At 35.8% G+C, this 16,139-nt stretch overlaps 1 protein-coding gene across 10 annotated transcripts in view; it reads left to right on the top strand.

The window, feature by feature from the left end:
* Nucleotides 1-16,139, top strand: part of RAPGEF6 (Rap guanine nucleotide exchange factor 6) — a 188,009-nt gene that overhangs the window by 72,833 nt on the left and 99,037 nt on the right. The window contains exon 1 of one of the 10 annotated variants that reach the window (XM_053220586.1): nt 1,289-6,779. The exons of the other annotated variants lie outside the window; for them this stretch is intronic. Within the exon in view, the coding sequence (XP_053076561.1) occupies nt 6,726-6,779 (54 nt within the window). The 5' untranslated portion in view covers nt 1,289-6,725. Of the gene's footprint in view, nt 1-1,288; nt 6,780-16,139 lie in introns of those variants that run through there. 10 annotated transcript variants of the gene reach the window in all.

Below are 16,139 nucleotides of genomic sequence, written 5' to 3'. Positions count from 1 at the left end.
TGAAATCTCCTTATGGAGGATGTCTTAGTCCATTCAGGCCGCTGTAACAAAATGCCACAGACTGAGTGGTTTATAAATAACACAAATTTATTTTTCACAGGTCTAGAGGCTGAAATTTTAAGATGAGGGTGCAGGCATGTTTGGGTTCTGGTGAAAGCCTCTCAGCTTACAGACTCTGACCTCTCACTGTCTGCTCACATGATGGAAAGGGCTAGGTAGCTTTGTTAGGCCTCTTTTATAAAGGCTCCAGAGTGCTTTTATAGCGGTGGTGCTTAGCACCTGCATTACAGAAGAGGACTATCCTCTCAATTCATGAGTGTCTAACATCTCCAAGTAGGAAAATTCTTCCCATTTGCCTCCTGAGAAATAATGTGGAATTCTTGACAGGAAGTTCTTGTACCTAGTTAGAGGGTGATGAGTCCACCAATGGACAGAGAAAAAGCAAAGGGGTGATACTGTAATCGAACTAAGGACAGATGCCTGCCTGGAGCAGTTTAAAAAAAAATTCTGAAGAAAAAATGCTCATTGTAGAAATGTAAAAACATGCAAGAACATTAAGAGAGAAACTTGCTGTAATCCTCAAACCAGAGATAGCTAGTGTTGCTAACGATTTTTAAATATATCTTGATTAATTCAGATCTTCTAATTTAGATAGTGCTGAATTTTTATATCTCCTACCTTTCTACTACACATGCAATTTTTTCCCAAAACATATAATATTAATATTATATCATACGAGTGTAACATAGGATTCCCATGCAGCTTCTACTTTTTCTCCCTATTACAAACAACATGTATGAGTTAACTGGACTTGGATTTTTTTTTCTTAGGGTTGATTAGTAGAAGTTAAATTACTGGATTAAGGATGTAAAAATTATTTTTAAGGCTCTACATAAGTATTGCTAACTTCTAAATGGTCGTTTTAAGAAATTGTCTTGATCACTTTTTTATGAACTTCAGGAATGTTGGGAGCTCAAGGAGTGCAGGGTGTGCTCTTTTGGTCTCTTTTGTCTTTTAAGGTGACACTCATTCATATGGATCTGCTCAGGGAACCAGAATTGGAAAATTGTTTTTAACTTACTTGAAACTTTATGCAGTAGCTGCTAATGAAACCTCTTCTGAAGATTGTTTGAAGCAACTCTGATACGGGGCGCCTGGGTGGCTCAGTGGGTTAAGTGTCCGACTTCAGCTCAAGTCACGATCTCACAGTCCGTGAGTTCGAGCCCCGCGTCGGGCTCTGGGCTGATGGCTCAGAGCCTGGAGCCTGCTTCCGATTCTGTGTCTCCCTCTCTCTCTGCCCCTCCCCAGTTCATGCTCTGTCTCTCTCTGTTTCAAAAATAAATAAAACGTTAAAAAAAAAATTGAAGCAATTCTGATATTAATATGTACCAGTGGCCCAAGGTAATGATTTTCAAGAACATTTGGGTTGGAAGAATTATAACTACTGAGACATAGCAAACACATTAATGCTGATTTTTATTGCTTTTTAGTCTGATTTGTTATCTGTTCAGAAACTATGCTTTGTTCAGCATTTGGCTTTTATAGAACTAGAAAATGCATTATTTAAAATTAGAGAAGTGAGGGGCGCCTGGGTGCTCAGTCAGTTAAGTGACCCAACTCTTGATTTTGTCTCAGGTCATGATCTCATGGTTCAGGAATTGGATTCCCACATTGGGCTTTGCACTGACAGTGCGGAGCCTGCTTGGGATTCTTCTGTCTCTCTGACCCTCTACCACTTGTTCTTTCACTCTCAAAAAAAAAAAAAAAAAAAAAAAAATAGAGAAGTGATTTAAAGGTGGTCTCAAATATAATCCACGAATCTTCAGATGGAGAGAATATTCTCAATAGTTTAATCTTTTAAATGAGATTTATTTTTCCACTTATCTTTATATATAGCTCTATTTTAATTATGGGTAGACCTCATTTTTAAAGAAAATACAGTATTTTAAAACTTTACATTAGCTTTGCATATAGTGTATAGCACATTTGACTGTTTACTATACACATAGAATGTATTTATTTGCATGTGTGTGTAGGTGATTGAATGAGTGAAAAATGCTTCATATAACTGCACAGTGTAGGGGAAAGTGGAAGCATGGTGTGCCTTTTTATTGTTCCTTCAGTTTCACTGATTCTAATTATAGAAGCTTACATCACCTTGGTGATGAAGGCTTCCCTCTCCTTTGCTTTTTCTTCCTTGATCACTCCCTAAGGAAGGATCATATTTCATAGTGCTTATGTGTCCTGCTGGTAGCTTTAACAGAGTTTTCAGCAGCATGGTGCTGACCATTTAGTGGACATAGATGATCGTGTGCTGAAGCACACTTTTCTTATAAAAGAATAGGAGGAGAGTGTTGATACTCTGGCTTCCCTATTTTCAGAAAGGCTGACGAATAGATAGAATGCAATTTGAAATCAGGAATTCCTGAGGGGCACCAGTAATCAGAGTTAACTATGTCTGGTAACTTAATGAAGATTCATTTCAAATGTTCAAGTTAAGCAAGGGATGAGGAAGAGGTGGGAAAGCTTGCTGTGATCTTTTAAAAGGGCTTGTATGTTACCTCTGCCATTACGGTAAACGGTCATTCATCTTCCAAAAGGATTAAAGTGTTTTTACTATATAAATCCATACATTTAGCAATTTATATTTTGAAGACCAAATACATAAAACTGAAATACAGAAATGAGTGGCCTGTTTATTTTATTTTGTGAAACTCCATAATTTTTCTTTTGTTCGCATGCTTTTGAGGTCGGTTTCTCTTAAGTTGTGATTGCAATATTTCAATGTGCAAATGGGAAATAAACGGTATGACTTTGCCTGACATTACTATGACCAGGTTTTTCTTATTGTTGTTTTTTTGTTTTTATGTCTGGAACGTATATTCTCTGATAACTTACCTTTATCCCTAATGACCTTTTTTCTCCTCCTTTTCAGTGTTGTTGCTTATTAAGTACAAAGTATACTTCTAGTTTAGCATCTATCAGAACTTCATTTTTGGCTTTCTATGCAATATGAGTTCAGATGTTTTGGTTTGTATTTTTGTTTAGATATAGTTTATACAGTTAACATACATTTTATATCTTAGCTATATAGCATCTAGATTTTTATAAAAATAACTTTGTAATGCTTTGAAGCTTTTAAAGCCAATATAGGTTGATTGCTTTATTTTATGGTGGTGCAGAGGATACTCCTGAAGCTAAAGATTTCATCTTATGTGGCTTAGCATTATGGCGTTTGATGTACAGGGGAAATGTATTCTTAAATGGCTATCCTGTGGTGATGATTCCTAGATAATGTGTAGATCAGGGCATTCTCCTTGCTGCAATTACTTCATTTGAATTGGTAAGATAATGGAATGAGATCACAATAAAATTCTAAAAATGATGGAAGTGAAAAAAATGTTCTATCACCTGATCATATTTTTAGTGATTTGACAAATTACTGACTATTCTCTTCAAAAGATGTTTATTTCTTCCTTCATTAATTAAGAGGTCATGTTGTTCTTTCTGAAGAAGTAATGTGGTCTGGTGTACCATCAGAGTGCTGGTGGATTCATAGCTGAATATAGGACTTGGCCTATTTGTTTCTTTCATGGTATTGTTGCACAGGGAGAGTCTGCATGCACGATTCGCCATAGGGTTCCCTAGAAGGGCACATAGTATGAGATGATGTGTAGAACAAGGAAAAGGGTGATGTCATCTTCACTTCCAGGCCACACTGAAGGAAAAGAGAATTGTTGCTTTATTGAATTGGTGTTTACAATAGTGGTTTCTAACATATGGCTTTTAGTGGATTGCATTTCACACACAGGGCAGCAGTTTCTTTAAGCAGCTAAGAGATAGCTCTCCCTTGCTCAGCTTGAGGTCCTTCTTTGTGTGCTATCAGCATGATTTATTATAAAAAGGGGGAAACTTGACCATTATGATTTTATTTTTGATTTGGTAATAATTTATCCTGTTGGTACTGTACATGAATGTAATTATTATCTCCCACTGAAACTAAAATACTCTTTTAAGTCATGTTACAGATGTTTATGTACAAAGGCTTGTCTTTTAGAAATTTATCTTTAGGAATTGTTGGGCTTCATTTACATACAGTGCCTGCTATCATTTTTCTGTTTTAAAATATGAGTGATTAAAATTAGATTTTAGCTAATTTATTCTTGAATGCTTAATGTTATGGTGAAAATCCCAACTCATTGTAGTTTATTTAAAATAATTGAAAAAAATACATTGGTGTTTGAAAATCAGCCTCTATATATTTTCCATGTTTTATGTTTAGAAAGCTACTCATGCTCATTTGTACTTTTGAAATTTAATTTTACATTTAAACGCAAAATGTTTACATCTATTCCTTTGAAATTTTTGCAGAAAACATAATTCTTAAGTTTTATAGAAATCTTGATTCATAAGTGATCACATATTTTGAAAGCATGAGTTGTCTTTGTTCAGAATAATATTTAGCTTTACTAAAGTTAATTGTAGTTTTGTAAGTAACAGCATAATTCAGATTGGCAGCATAGTATTGTTGAGAAAGTGACTCATACTTTGCCCAGAGGTATTGAAGTCCTCTTTTTTGGGGTATGGGGGGGTGTGTGCTAATGACAAGATGTTTCTTTGACAGTGGAGTCCTTTGTAGTAACACCTATCTCTCAGGTTATAATTTCTTCTCTTACGTTGCATACCCCTTGTCTTCATAATAGTGTTAGGTTAATAAAGCAAAATAATTGTACTCCTCTGCTTTGTTCATCAGTTGTAAGTGTCAGAATTTTATTGTCTGAAGGTGTACCAAGCATTTTACCGTTGGAAACTGTGTCTTTTTTTCGCCATTGGGAGGCAACATTACCACCTTAAGTGCAAGCTCCTCATAGGAGTATCTGCAGTAGATGCCTTGTGGCAGAACTGTGAAGAGTAAGGGTGGGTACTAGAGGAATTGTGTTTTTAGATTGGACAGGGTGTGGCAAAAATTTTTTTTCTGTAATTTTTAAAGCAAAATGAGGTTAATTTTTCGTCCAAGCTCAATTTTTAAAGCAGTTATAATTTCATTCTTCTCTTATGCTTCTGAGTTTTACTGGCTTCCTGTGTCTTTCTAGGAATTGAGCACTGGGCTGCAGGAAAGTACCATATTGCATAGATTATTCTTCCTCAGAGGAGTTGGTACATGCTGCAAGTCGGCTGTTGTGCCTGTGATGTAAAAGCTTTCCTTTGCAAAATGCAATTCTATTGTTTCCACTTAAATGTACTAATTACAGAAAACCTTAGTGCTAGTTTTGATATTTGATGTTAATTTAGAGTATCTTGAAGGTTATACGTTTTAGAACAGTTAATTGATAAATGGGAAGTTTTGCAGGCAGAAATCCCTGAATGAGTAGTGTAACAAATACATGTGTGATATCTGAGAACTGAGCTGCCTTATGTATTTGTAATGCAAGTATCTTACCAGAGCTAATTATTTTCCCTTGGGAGGACAATCCTGTGCTAAATTTGAATAATAATATTAGGAAATCTGCTTCCCAAATAAAGCTATGTATCAATGTACAGAATTAAAAATCAAGATGGATTTTTTAAAACTGAAATAGAGAGGTGCTGCTTGCCAATTTTTTTTTTTTCTTATAGAATGTAGCTTGCTGACGTGTCTCATGGAAGGGTGTGTGTGTGTCTGTGTGTTCTCAGTAAATTGCTTTTTGGGCTACATCTGCAGATACAGTAGCCAATTGATCTAATGCAGTTTCTGAAGGCTTTCTATACAGGTGATGTCATCCTTTTAGCTCTATTCTCCTCCCACTCTCTTTCCTTCTTATTAGATATTTCATCTTACTGCAGAGCATGGAATCAATAGGAGCTTCTCCTTAGGGAGCTGCTGTGAAACAGGCAAGGACAGTAGGAATTAAAACACTAACATATAGTCTTGTTTTAGCAGAAGATGTAGGGTTTTTGTATCATATCCTATATAAATTTTCAACCAGAAAAGCCAGAGTTAGATCAACATTACTGTCTTACTGATGCATTAGAACAAGAAGCAATACTGCTGAGCTGTAAATAGTGCATGTGAAAAGAGAACATTTTAATTTTGGAGATTTTCAGGCATTCTCCAGGACAAACCTGTTAGAGCATATCTATCTTTTAAGTACCATTTGCTTGCTCAACGGTTGATTTTTCTTTTTTTAAACCTTTGGTGATTAAGAATATCAAGAAGAAACTTTCATTTTAAGGATACAGTGTTCTGGTTTGCTTCTGATGCAGAAGAAATACTGCAGTGCTTGCTCTACAGAATGAAATAAGTTGAAGAAGAGACAAAGCTGTGTTACAGAGAGGAAAGGTTTCTCAGGATCCAGGAACACAGATTTGGTGCATGTTGCCTTATTTGCGCTGATTGATACCGTATTAACTGTTGTGTTACCGCTGTGCATGTCTGTGCCAGGTGCCTGAGGAAGCATGTGTATGTCTGTATGTACTGAGCCAGAAATGTAAACATCTTAATTTGCTGTGATTTGCTTGTTAAAAGTGAACCTTGTGATGAAAACTGTTGCAGTTATTTAGAACAATACTCTGAGCTACTGAAAGCTCCTAATTTCAGTGTGAAAGGGATTTGGAGATCTGGGATCTGCCTTTATATAACACTGCAAATGGCGTATGATTTGTAAAAAGAAACTTCAGAATTTTGTCATCATACTCATCCGTGTGGCTCTGGTTTGAAAAGGAAACTACCCTTTCCAGCCCAGGAAATGGCTTTTCTTGTTCGCTGTTATGCCAATTGTCTTCAGCCATGGGCCTCCAAAGTAAGTAATGTGTATTATTTTCTTAGAGATTGATATAATCTAGTTATTAAATTTAAATTCTATTTTGAATTGTAAATGAGCCTTATTGTGCTGTTACATTTTCTAAACTGTAAAAATAAGAATTACAAAGCAGTCTTAAAAGCTAAATCTCATGGCCATTTTGTTTTTCAATTTAAAGGAATCTCTAAAGTGTCCTAATGTACCTCTAAGAGGATATGAAAAAACCTTCTTAATAATCTGTAGACTTAAAATGTAATGCATTTGAGGTGTACTGCCTTCAGACTGAATCATTTGGTTATAGCTATTTCTGTACTTTTCTGTGAGTGTACTCTTTGAGTTGATGGCATTGTATTGCCTCATTTTAAGTGGTTGATGTATATAGCTATGTTAGTCTAATCTCTAGCTTATGCTATACAAATTTTTATCACACAGAAATTTTAGGAAGACGGGGTAATTCTTAACCAGTGGAATATGAAGAAAATTATTATTAAAAGGAACTATATGAACATTTTTTATAGTGTTCTTAAGCATTTTAAAAATAGTAGTAAGTGAACTATTAGTAGCTTGAGACATTAAGATAGCATCTGTTATATTTGTCATTTTTTTAAAAGCAAACATTAACTCACAGTAAAGCAGAATGCTACACAAAAGGACATGCTAGGTTTTAGGAAAATATACAGTGTAATTTAATAAATTGTATTGTTTATATTGGCTGTTTATATAGATCTGGAATCTGATGCCACTCAAGTTCTCTTTCCTGTTATGTAAATTTCAAAACAAAAACAGAGTAGTATGAATTTTTAGTTTTGTCTTATAAAAACTAAATGTGTTAGTAACATTTTAATTGACTCTGTTAAGATTTCTTTATGGTTTTGTTGAATAGAGACAGGCACAATAGAGGCATTTCCTAGGATGAAATCATGTCTTTGTTTAAAGGTTGTCCTACTGATGGTGACTAAGGGAGAAATACTAGGATAGCGTCGTCGTAGTATACAGTTTTATCTGAAAGATGGCTCACTGCCTATCTTTCTTAAATGCAGCTTCTGGAAAGACATTGACATTCATTATCAAACAACTGATTGAAATGTAAAGAGATGGAAAGAAACATAGGTATACACTTCATTTGTACTATCTGGTAAGACAAGGGTGGCCTCTGTAGTACAAATGCCACCTGTGGGGTCCATGCTTTGTGGATGCTTGATGGCGACACTACTGAGGTTTAAAACATACAGAAGGGAAATGGATGAGACCAAATGAATAAGCTTTAAAGAAAATCAAGAATGAGATATAGGGGTTGTTTTTTTTAGAATAACAACAAAAAATAGACCTTGGTGGTACTGGTAATCAACTTTTAAGATTTAACAAGTGTAGAAGAGCCAAAGGGGATTTTAAAAAAATCAGATTTTAAGGTTTGATTCGATGCCAGCAAATACCATCTGAGCAGGATTCTGTGATTAGTACTTGACTATGTAAATTAAGTATTTGTAAAAGAGTACATGTCTCCCTTTCCCCTCCCCCATCTTTCATGTTATTCCTGATGGAATTTTAACTCTGGATTGTGATTAAACACATTAAACCTGTGATTAATTTTTCATACTTCGTACTTTTGATTTTCCAGTACATCCTACTGATTTTTATTTATTAATTCATGTATTTTGCCCACCCTACTACTTGGATTTCATTACTTCTGAATTCTTTTATGTTCTTAACAGAATAAGTGGTTCTAGCAGCAAGAGAAGGGGGAAAGGGGGAGTAGATGAACTTAAATGTTCAAAATGCCTTACTTTATATTTATAAAATAATTGTTTATTTTATAAAATAATCTAAAGTCTTTTCTTTTTAGCACTTTGAAAAAGTTAATGCCTTGTCTTCTGGCATCCAGTGTTAGTGATGAGAAGTCTGGACTCCTTTTAATTCTTATTCCTTTGTCAAGCAATCTGTTTTTCTTGTTGTTTGTGGTTAGTTGTGTTTTTCTTTGGATTTTATTTTTATCCTTTATGCCGTGAAGTTTTACCATGGATTGTTGTAATTTTTGTTTTGTTTTGTTTTCTTGGTACCTGGAAGTCTCTCTCAAGCTGAAGATTCCCCTGGGTATTCATTTATGGGAAATTTATTTTTTGAAAACTGCAGTTCTCGTCTTATTGCTCCAGATGTTAGAACTCTGGATCTGTCCAAAATATCTCTAAACATTTGTTTCATACTTTATTTTCATTCCATGCATTTTCAGTCTGATCTTCTAGCTCACTGATTCTCCACTTGTGACCAGTTGCTGTTCTGCTCTTCATCTTTCAAATTTCTAATTGTAGTAATCATTTATGAAATCTCCACTGATGATTTTTCACAACCACCCTTGTTTAATAACTTGTTTTCCTTTTATGGATACCATTCATTTACCTCATTGTTGTCTTAGCTTTTTCTTCACGTTTCAGTTCTTCTCTTAGTTGAGTGCGTGTGGATTTTTTTCAGGAGGTTGATGTTCCTTGAGTGACTGAGAATTCACCTTCCTGGTCTGTGGAAATTGCTTGCCCAAAGGAACTGTTTACTGGATGGAAGAGGCATTACCTCTTCGGCTTCTATTTGCCTTCTCTTAGGTGCTCTTGGGTCACAGGTCAAGGAAGTGCTTCCATTTTCTTTCTTTTTTTTCTTAAAAAATTTTTTTAATGTTTATTTTTGAGAGAGAGAGAGAAAGAGCACAAGTTGGGGAGGAGCGGAGGGAGAGGGAGACACAGAATCTGAAGCAGGCTCCAGGCTCTGAGCTGTCAGCACAGAGCCCGATGCCGGGCTCAAACCCACAAACCATGAGATCATGACCTGAGCCAGAGTCCGTCACTTAAATGACTGAGCTACCCAGGCGACCCCAATTTTCATTTTTACACACAACTAAATCTATAGGTTGTTGTTTTGTTGTGTTTTGTTTTGTTTTGTTTTGTTTTGTTTTGTTTTTGGCCCTTATCTTACTTATCCTGTCTGTAGCTTTTGACACAACTGATCACTCCCTTCTGAACAGACTTTGTTCAGACTGTAAGCCAAAGTCTTAACCATGAGTCACTAGACAGTGTATGACTCTTCTACCTTTATCTTCTGGTACGTTCCTCCTCATTCATTGCATCTATTCTAGTTTTCTTGCTTGTCTCAAAGTTGCCCACTCTTTTTAACTTTTTTTTTTTTAATTTGAGAGAGAGAGTGAGTGTGAATAGGGAAGAGTAGAAGGGGGAGGTGGAAAGAGAGACAGACTTAACCAGGTTCCATGCTCAGTACTGAGACCAACACGGGGCTTGATCCCACAACCCTGGTATCATGACTTGAGCCAAAATCAAGAGTCAGAAGCTCAACTGACTGGGCTACTCAGGCCCAAAGAGGAAACTGATTTCCTTTTTTCTCAACAAGTCTGTCAATACTTTAAATAAACTTACTATTAAATGCAAATATTGAATGAAAGCTGCTCTTTGCTTTTAAAAATGTTAAAGTGGGGAGATACATGTGTCTTAGAATGGAAAAACTCTAATACTTTTGTTTAACAGTATTCCTTCAAACTTCATCTTTTAGTAAAAATAATGAATTTGAATTAGGCACGCATGCTTCCGCTGTAGTTTGACTTGCCTCAGGCAGAGTGCTGGTGTAACATACCCAAGGCTACTGTGATTAGATAAAGCTTTTTCCTTTAGGGCTTTTGAGAAATTTTAGACTGTCTAAAACAGTTTCCAAACTGTGCTTTTTGGGCCTTAGAATCTATTTTTAATTCTCTCTCATTGTCAGCAGATATTTCAAGGATATGTCACTCTCTCTAGTCCTGGAAGCTCCTTTATAAATCTGCTTTTAATTTCATAAGGCTTCTGTCTTGTGCCTTGACTAATGTTTCATGTCTCCATACATATGTCTTCCATTTCATCTTCTATGATGCTAGAGTAATCTTTTTAAAAAGCAGATCTCTTCTAGTCATTTTCTTGCTTAGAGTTCTTTAATAGCTTTTTTTCTAGTAGAGGAAATCTAAAAATACTACTTCTGGCTCTACGTATATCCCCACCTGAGCTACCCTGATTTCCTTACTGTTTTCTGATTGCATCATGCTCACTCAAGCTTATTTAGATGGGTAGATAGGTAGGTAGGTAGATATAGATACACATACACACACTTATACATAATAGGAATAGAGAGAGCATGAGTACCGCATTCAAAGGAGTAGGGTGAAAACATAGACGTAAGTTCACTTTCCACTCATTTTCAGCTTCCCGTATAGGCTCTGATGTTGAGAGTTTTTGTTTTTACCTAATTTATGTCACTTTGTACTTGGTTTCTGATGGTTTTAAGTTGCATGCTCATTCTTAGCTCTGCTTTGTATGTCAAGTATGTTAGCACTTACCATGTTCTCATAAGGGATTCTAGTAAAACTCATTTTTGACCCTTATTTAATTTTTTTATCATAAAATGCCAGAATGTATACTACTATGTGTATAGCTACCCTTACACAGTAAGGGCTATAGAATTTTATCACATTCCAGTGTTTGTGACCATTTTTTAAGTGGGAAGGTAAGAGAAAATTACCCTCACATACATGGATTTATATATATTTGTTTTCATGTTTGAAAACATTTCAAATAATTTATTCATAGAAATAATAGAGGAATGTTTTCTTCATGCTGAAATTCCTTTTGGACTACCAGCCTTGATCTTTCTCTTTCACTAGAGAGTACTACTCTTGATTGTTTGGTATATATTTCTCCAGATCTTTTCTCCCACCCTTAGATAAGTTTGTACCCAGAAAATATGTAATGGTATTTTTAGGCTTTTAAAAAAATGAGTCTTACATTTATAATGATAGTTACTTTTTTAATCAGTGTATCAAGGAGACCTATTCAACTTTGACTATACAGGTCTACCTCATACCTTGAACTGTTGCACAGTATTCCATAACAGGCTATAACAGTTTAGCCATTCTCCTTGTGATGGTTGGTTTTCTTTAAACTGTTACAGTTTGTTCATAATGAATGTTCTTGTACATTCCTCCTTACACACCTGTATGCTTTTTTAGGATAGATACCGGAAGAGGACCTGTTGAGTCATAGGTGCATGTATTTTAAATGTAATACTTCTTAATGTTTATTTTCCAGAGTGGCTACTCTTCAAATCACTCTCCGGAGTGGCTGTCCCAATTCATAACTCCCATTAGTAATTTATGAGAATATTGTGTTCCTCCATAGTCTTGCCCATATTTTGTATTATCCAGCTTTCTTTTTGCCAATTGATGAAAAAAGTTACTTGTTTAAATTTTTATTTTGCTGGTTGTTGCCAGGGTTCACCAGTCTCTTCCAGCAGCCTTCTTCTCCTGCTGCTGTGACTTAATTGGTCCTGTATTGATATGGCAGAACCAAAAGCAAAGCAGTATTGGGGTCTGCATATAAAGCACTTGCCCCAGGGACGCCTATCTGTTAAGTCTATCTGAGACATAACAGCAGCTCTGTCTGTCACTGCCCTTCTCAGAAGCTCTCTGTTACCTATCGGAATCAAAGTTAAAATACATACTTTGTTCGACATTGAAGATTATGCTCTACGTCTAGCCTCTTTTAATGCATGCTTTCTCCTTTATATGTACACAGTCTTCAACAGACTATGTACTTTTTCATAATCTTTGTCTGTATTCAAGCTGAATAACCTTTCCAACCTCCAAATAAAACTTTGATACTGGTCCTCATGGACATTTGAGCTCCAGCAGAGCCCAGAAGTTCAGGTATAAAAAAATGGATAAAGGAACTGTGGAAATTAGGAGAGATTGAAAGACCTGGTAGGCTCCAAGGATCATGGTGAATTGAGATTGCTCATGAAAGGTCAGCTATTAAGTCCCTTCTGGGATCAGGAAGAAAAGAAAAGTCAGAGAAGGTTTAAGAAATTAAGAATTCCTGTGGGAGGAAACTTTTTCCCTTCTGCCTCTTTTGTTAGAAAGAAAATAGGAACTGTTAGGTGTTAGGAATTCACAACTTAGTATCAGGAAACAACTTAGTAGGAAAGAGCAACTGATATGTAGTCAGGGTGTCTGGATTTCAAATCCAGTTTCCCTTCTTCCTAGCTATGTGACTATGGGCAACTTGTGTAACTTCTCTGGGCCTTGGTTTTCTAATCTTTGATGATTAAATTAGATGATCTATGTAAAAAGTATGTAGAAGGGAATGTTTGCTAGCTTACATATTTGGCACACGTAATGAGCAAACATTAGCTGCAGTGACCATCATTATTATTCTCATCAGATAAAAAAGTTGAAAGGATTCCTATATGTAGATCTAAATTTTCTTCATGAGGTAGAAAGGAGATGCTGTGTACTTGTAAATCTGTGTGCACTCTTCACTCTTAAACTGTGGTCCTTGAAGGTGGTACCTATCTGCTTTCATCTTTATGTTACCAGCAGAGTTGCTGGTACAAAGTAGAATATAGCGGAGACTAATAGACTCAGATAGACCTGGGTTTGCATTCTAACTCCACTACTTACTTGAGTTAGAGATCGCCTCAGTTCCTCATTTGTAAAGCAGGGATGATAATAATGCCTGTTTTTAGGGTCTAGTGAGGATGAAAGATTGCTTAGTAGATTTTAAGTATTACTACTAAGCCAGGACTTGCTCTTCTGGCTTTGGTTCATTGTGTTACTTTTATGGATGACCTCCTTCTCTTTGGTCTTAACCTCTGTAGGAATCTTGGAATATAGATTATCTCCCACTCCTGACACCTGAACCAATCATTTGACCTTTGAAAACTATTTTCATTCTTTGGCTTTTCATCTACTTCATTCCTGTGTAAGAATTTTTTTCTGTCTCAACAGTAGAAACTAAGTAGGAGGAAGATCTTTGACCTGAGACATTCTCCTCTCACTATTTTTGTATTATTATAACCAGTTATAGTTAGCTCATTGAATTTCTGCTGCTTTTTAAAATACACATAGTAGAGCAACAGAATGGCCTCTGAGCATAGCTTTAGTTTATTCCAAATTTTTTGATCATAGCATTTTAATTTGTTTTTGTTTTTTCTTTGTTTTTTGTTTGTTGTTTTTGAGAGGGAGAGAGAGAGGGAGGGAGGGAGGGGGAGAGAGAGAGAGAGAGAGAGAGAGAGAGAGAGAGAGAGAGAGAGAGAATCCCAAGCAGGCTGCACCCCCGGCTTTGAGCGTGATGCAGGGCTCCATCTCACGACTGTGACATCAAGACCTGAGCTAAAATCAAGAGTCAGATGCTTAATGGACTGAGCCACCCAGACACCCCCACTTTTTTACTAAATTTAAATCAGAGGTTACAACAATGCATCCTTCATCTATCAAGTCTGTTGCCACAGTTTCATGGACATTGCAGCGAACTTAAAGTACTTTTATAACTTTGTTTACTTTTTGCCAACCTTACATTCTGTTGTTAAAACATATTTTAATTGTATGTATGTATTATAAACTTTATGGGAACTTAATGTTACTATTTATGTAGTCACTATTCATGTAGATTTACCCACACATTTCCTGGTTTTCATTGGTTTTCCTTCTTTCCTGCATCTAGAAATTTCCGTTTGGAATTGTTTTCTTTCTCCCAGTGGATTTTCTTCATTCTAGGTCTGTTGGAGAGTATTTCTTTCCATTTTTGGTTCTCTGAAAATGTCTTTACTTTTGCCTTTTCTTTGAGGACTGTTCTTGCTGGGTACAGAATTTTAGCTGTTGTAGATATTATTCCATTGTCTTCTGGCTTCCAGATTTCTGTTGAAAAGTCAACCATCAGTTTAATTTTGGTCTTGTCAAAGTAATCTTTTTTTCCTGACTGCTTTTAAGACTTTTCTCTCTTTTTTCCCCCCACCAGTTTTACCCTAGTATGCATACCTATGGTTTTGTAATTATTTATCTTGTTGGTAATTTTTAAAGCTGTGTGATCTGTAACTATATATTCTGTCATTTGGGAAAATGCTCAGCCATTATCTTCTATGCCTTGAATAGCTTTTTTCCCCCCTCTTTGACTCTGGTTATTCAGATGTTAACTTCTCGCTGTATCTCCTGTGGTTTTTGCCCCTTCTCTCCCAACTTCATTCTTTTTTACCTTCATGCTTCATTGTGGATATTTTTTCAGGCCAGTCTTTACTTATTCTTTTTTTTAATCTTTGATTATTTTTGAGGGAGAGAATGCGCACACGTGCATGCACCCATGCAGGCAGAGGAGGGGCAGAGAGAGAGGGGGACAGAGGATCCAGAGTGGGCTCTGTGTCGACAACAGAGAGTGTGACGTGGGTCTTGAACTCACAAACCATGAGATGAAGCTGAATTCGGATGCTTAACTAACTGAGCCACCCAGGCGCCCCTCCCCTTTACTTTTCTAATTCTTATCTTAGTTCTGTCAAATCTGTTGAGTCCATGTTTGACTTTTTAATTTCCATAACTTTAATTTTCAATTTCAGATTTTTGATTTTATTTTTGGTTAATACTTATTTGCTAAAGTTAATTTTTCTTAAGTCTTTATCTCTATAGACTTGACCCTTGAACAGGGGTTCAAGCACCGCTGACCCCTGTGCAGTCGGAAATCCATGTATAACTTTTAAGTCCACAAAAACTTAAGTACTGACAGCCTACTGTTGAGTGGAAACCTTACCAATAACATAGTCAATTAAGACATATTTTGTTTGTTGTATGTATTATTACAATAATGTAAGCTAGAAAAAAGAATGTTATGAACAAGATCATAAGGAAAATACATTTGCAGTACTACAATGTATTGAAAAGATCCACATGTAAGTAGACCCATTCATAAGTGGAGCCATATAGTTCAAACCTGTGTTATTCAAAGTGCAGGTGTCTTTACCATGGATTGCTATACTAGAACATGTATGGCCAGTGAGCTGTATCCCCTGAGAGCTAAGAATGATTTTTACATTTTAAGGGGTTGTTTAAAAAAAAAAAAGTCAAAGGAAAGTATGTATAGAGATTATATGTTGCCTACAAAAGTCTAAAATATATATTCCTTGGTCCTTTAAAGAAAATGTTTGCCAACCCCTGCTATATATATTAAATACAGTTATTTTAAAATCTGTTTACTGCATTATTTGTAAGTTCTTCATTGTTGTCTGAAGTTTATTCTGTTTTCATCAATGCTGTCTTGTAATGTGCTTAGATTTATTTGAGCAATGTATGTTGTATATGCAAAATTTTTATGGTAAAGATTCATTTGCTTTCAGTAGTTAACTAGAAGCACTAGTAACCCTGTATAACCTTAACACAACTTCAGGGATTGACATGGATTCTAAAATGAGCATCAGTTTACTTTTGGATCACATTCATTACTTGAGTGTAATGTTTTTTCCAGGGTCCCCTTCCAGAGAACAGCCTTACATGCTAGGCCTTGGAATATAACTTTTGTC

This window comes from Acinonyx jubatus, chromosome A1 (genome assembly GCF_027475565.1).
Source record: "Acinonyx jubatus isolate Ajub_Pintada_27869175 chromosome A1, VMU_Ajub_asm_v1.0, whole genome shotgun sequence".
In the NCBI taxonomy this organism is placed as follows: Eukaryota; Metazoa; Chordata; class Mammalia; order Carnivora; family Felidae; genus Acinonyx; species Acinonyx jubatus.
Note: the sequence above shows the minus strand (reverse complement) of the source record. Positions and strands in the feature narration are given on the sequence as shown.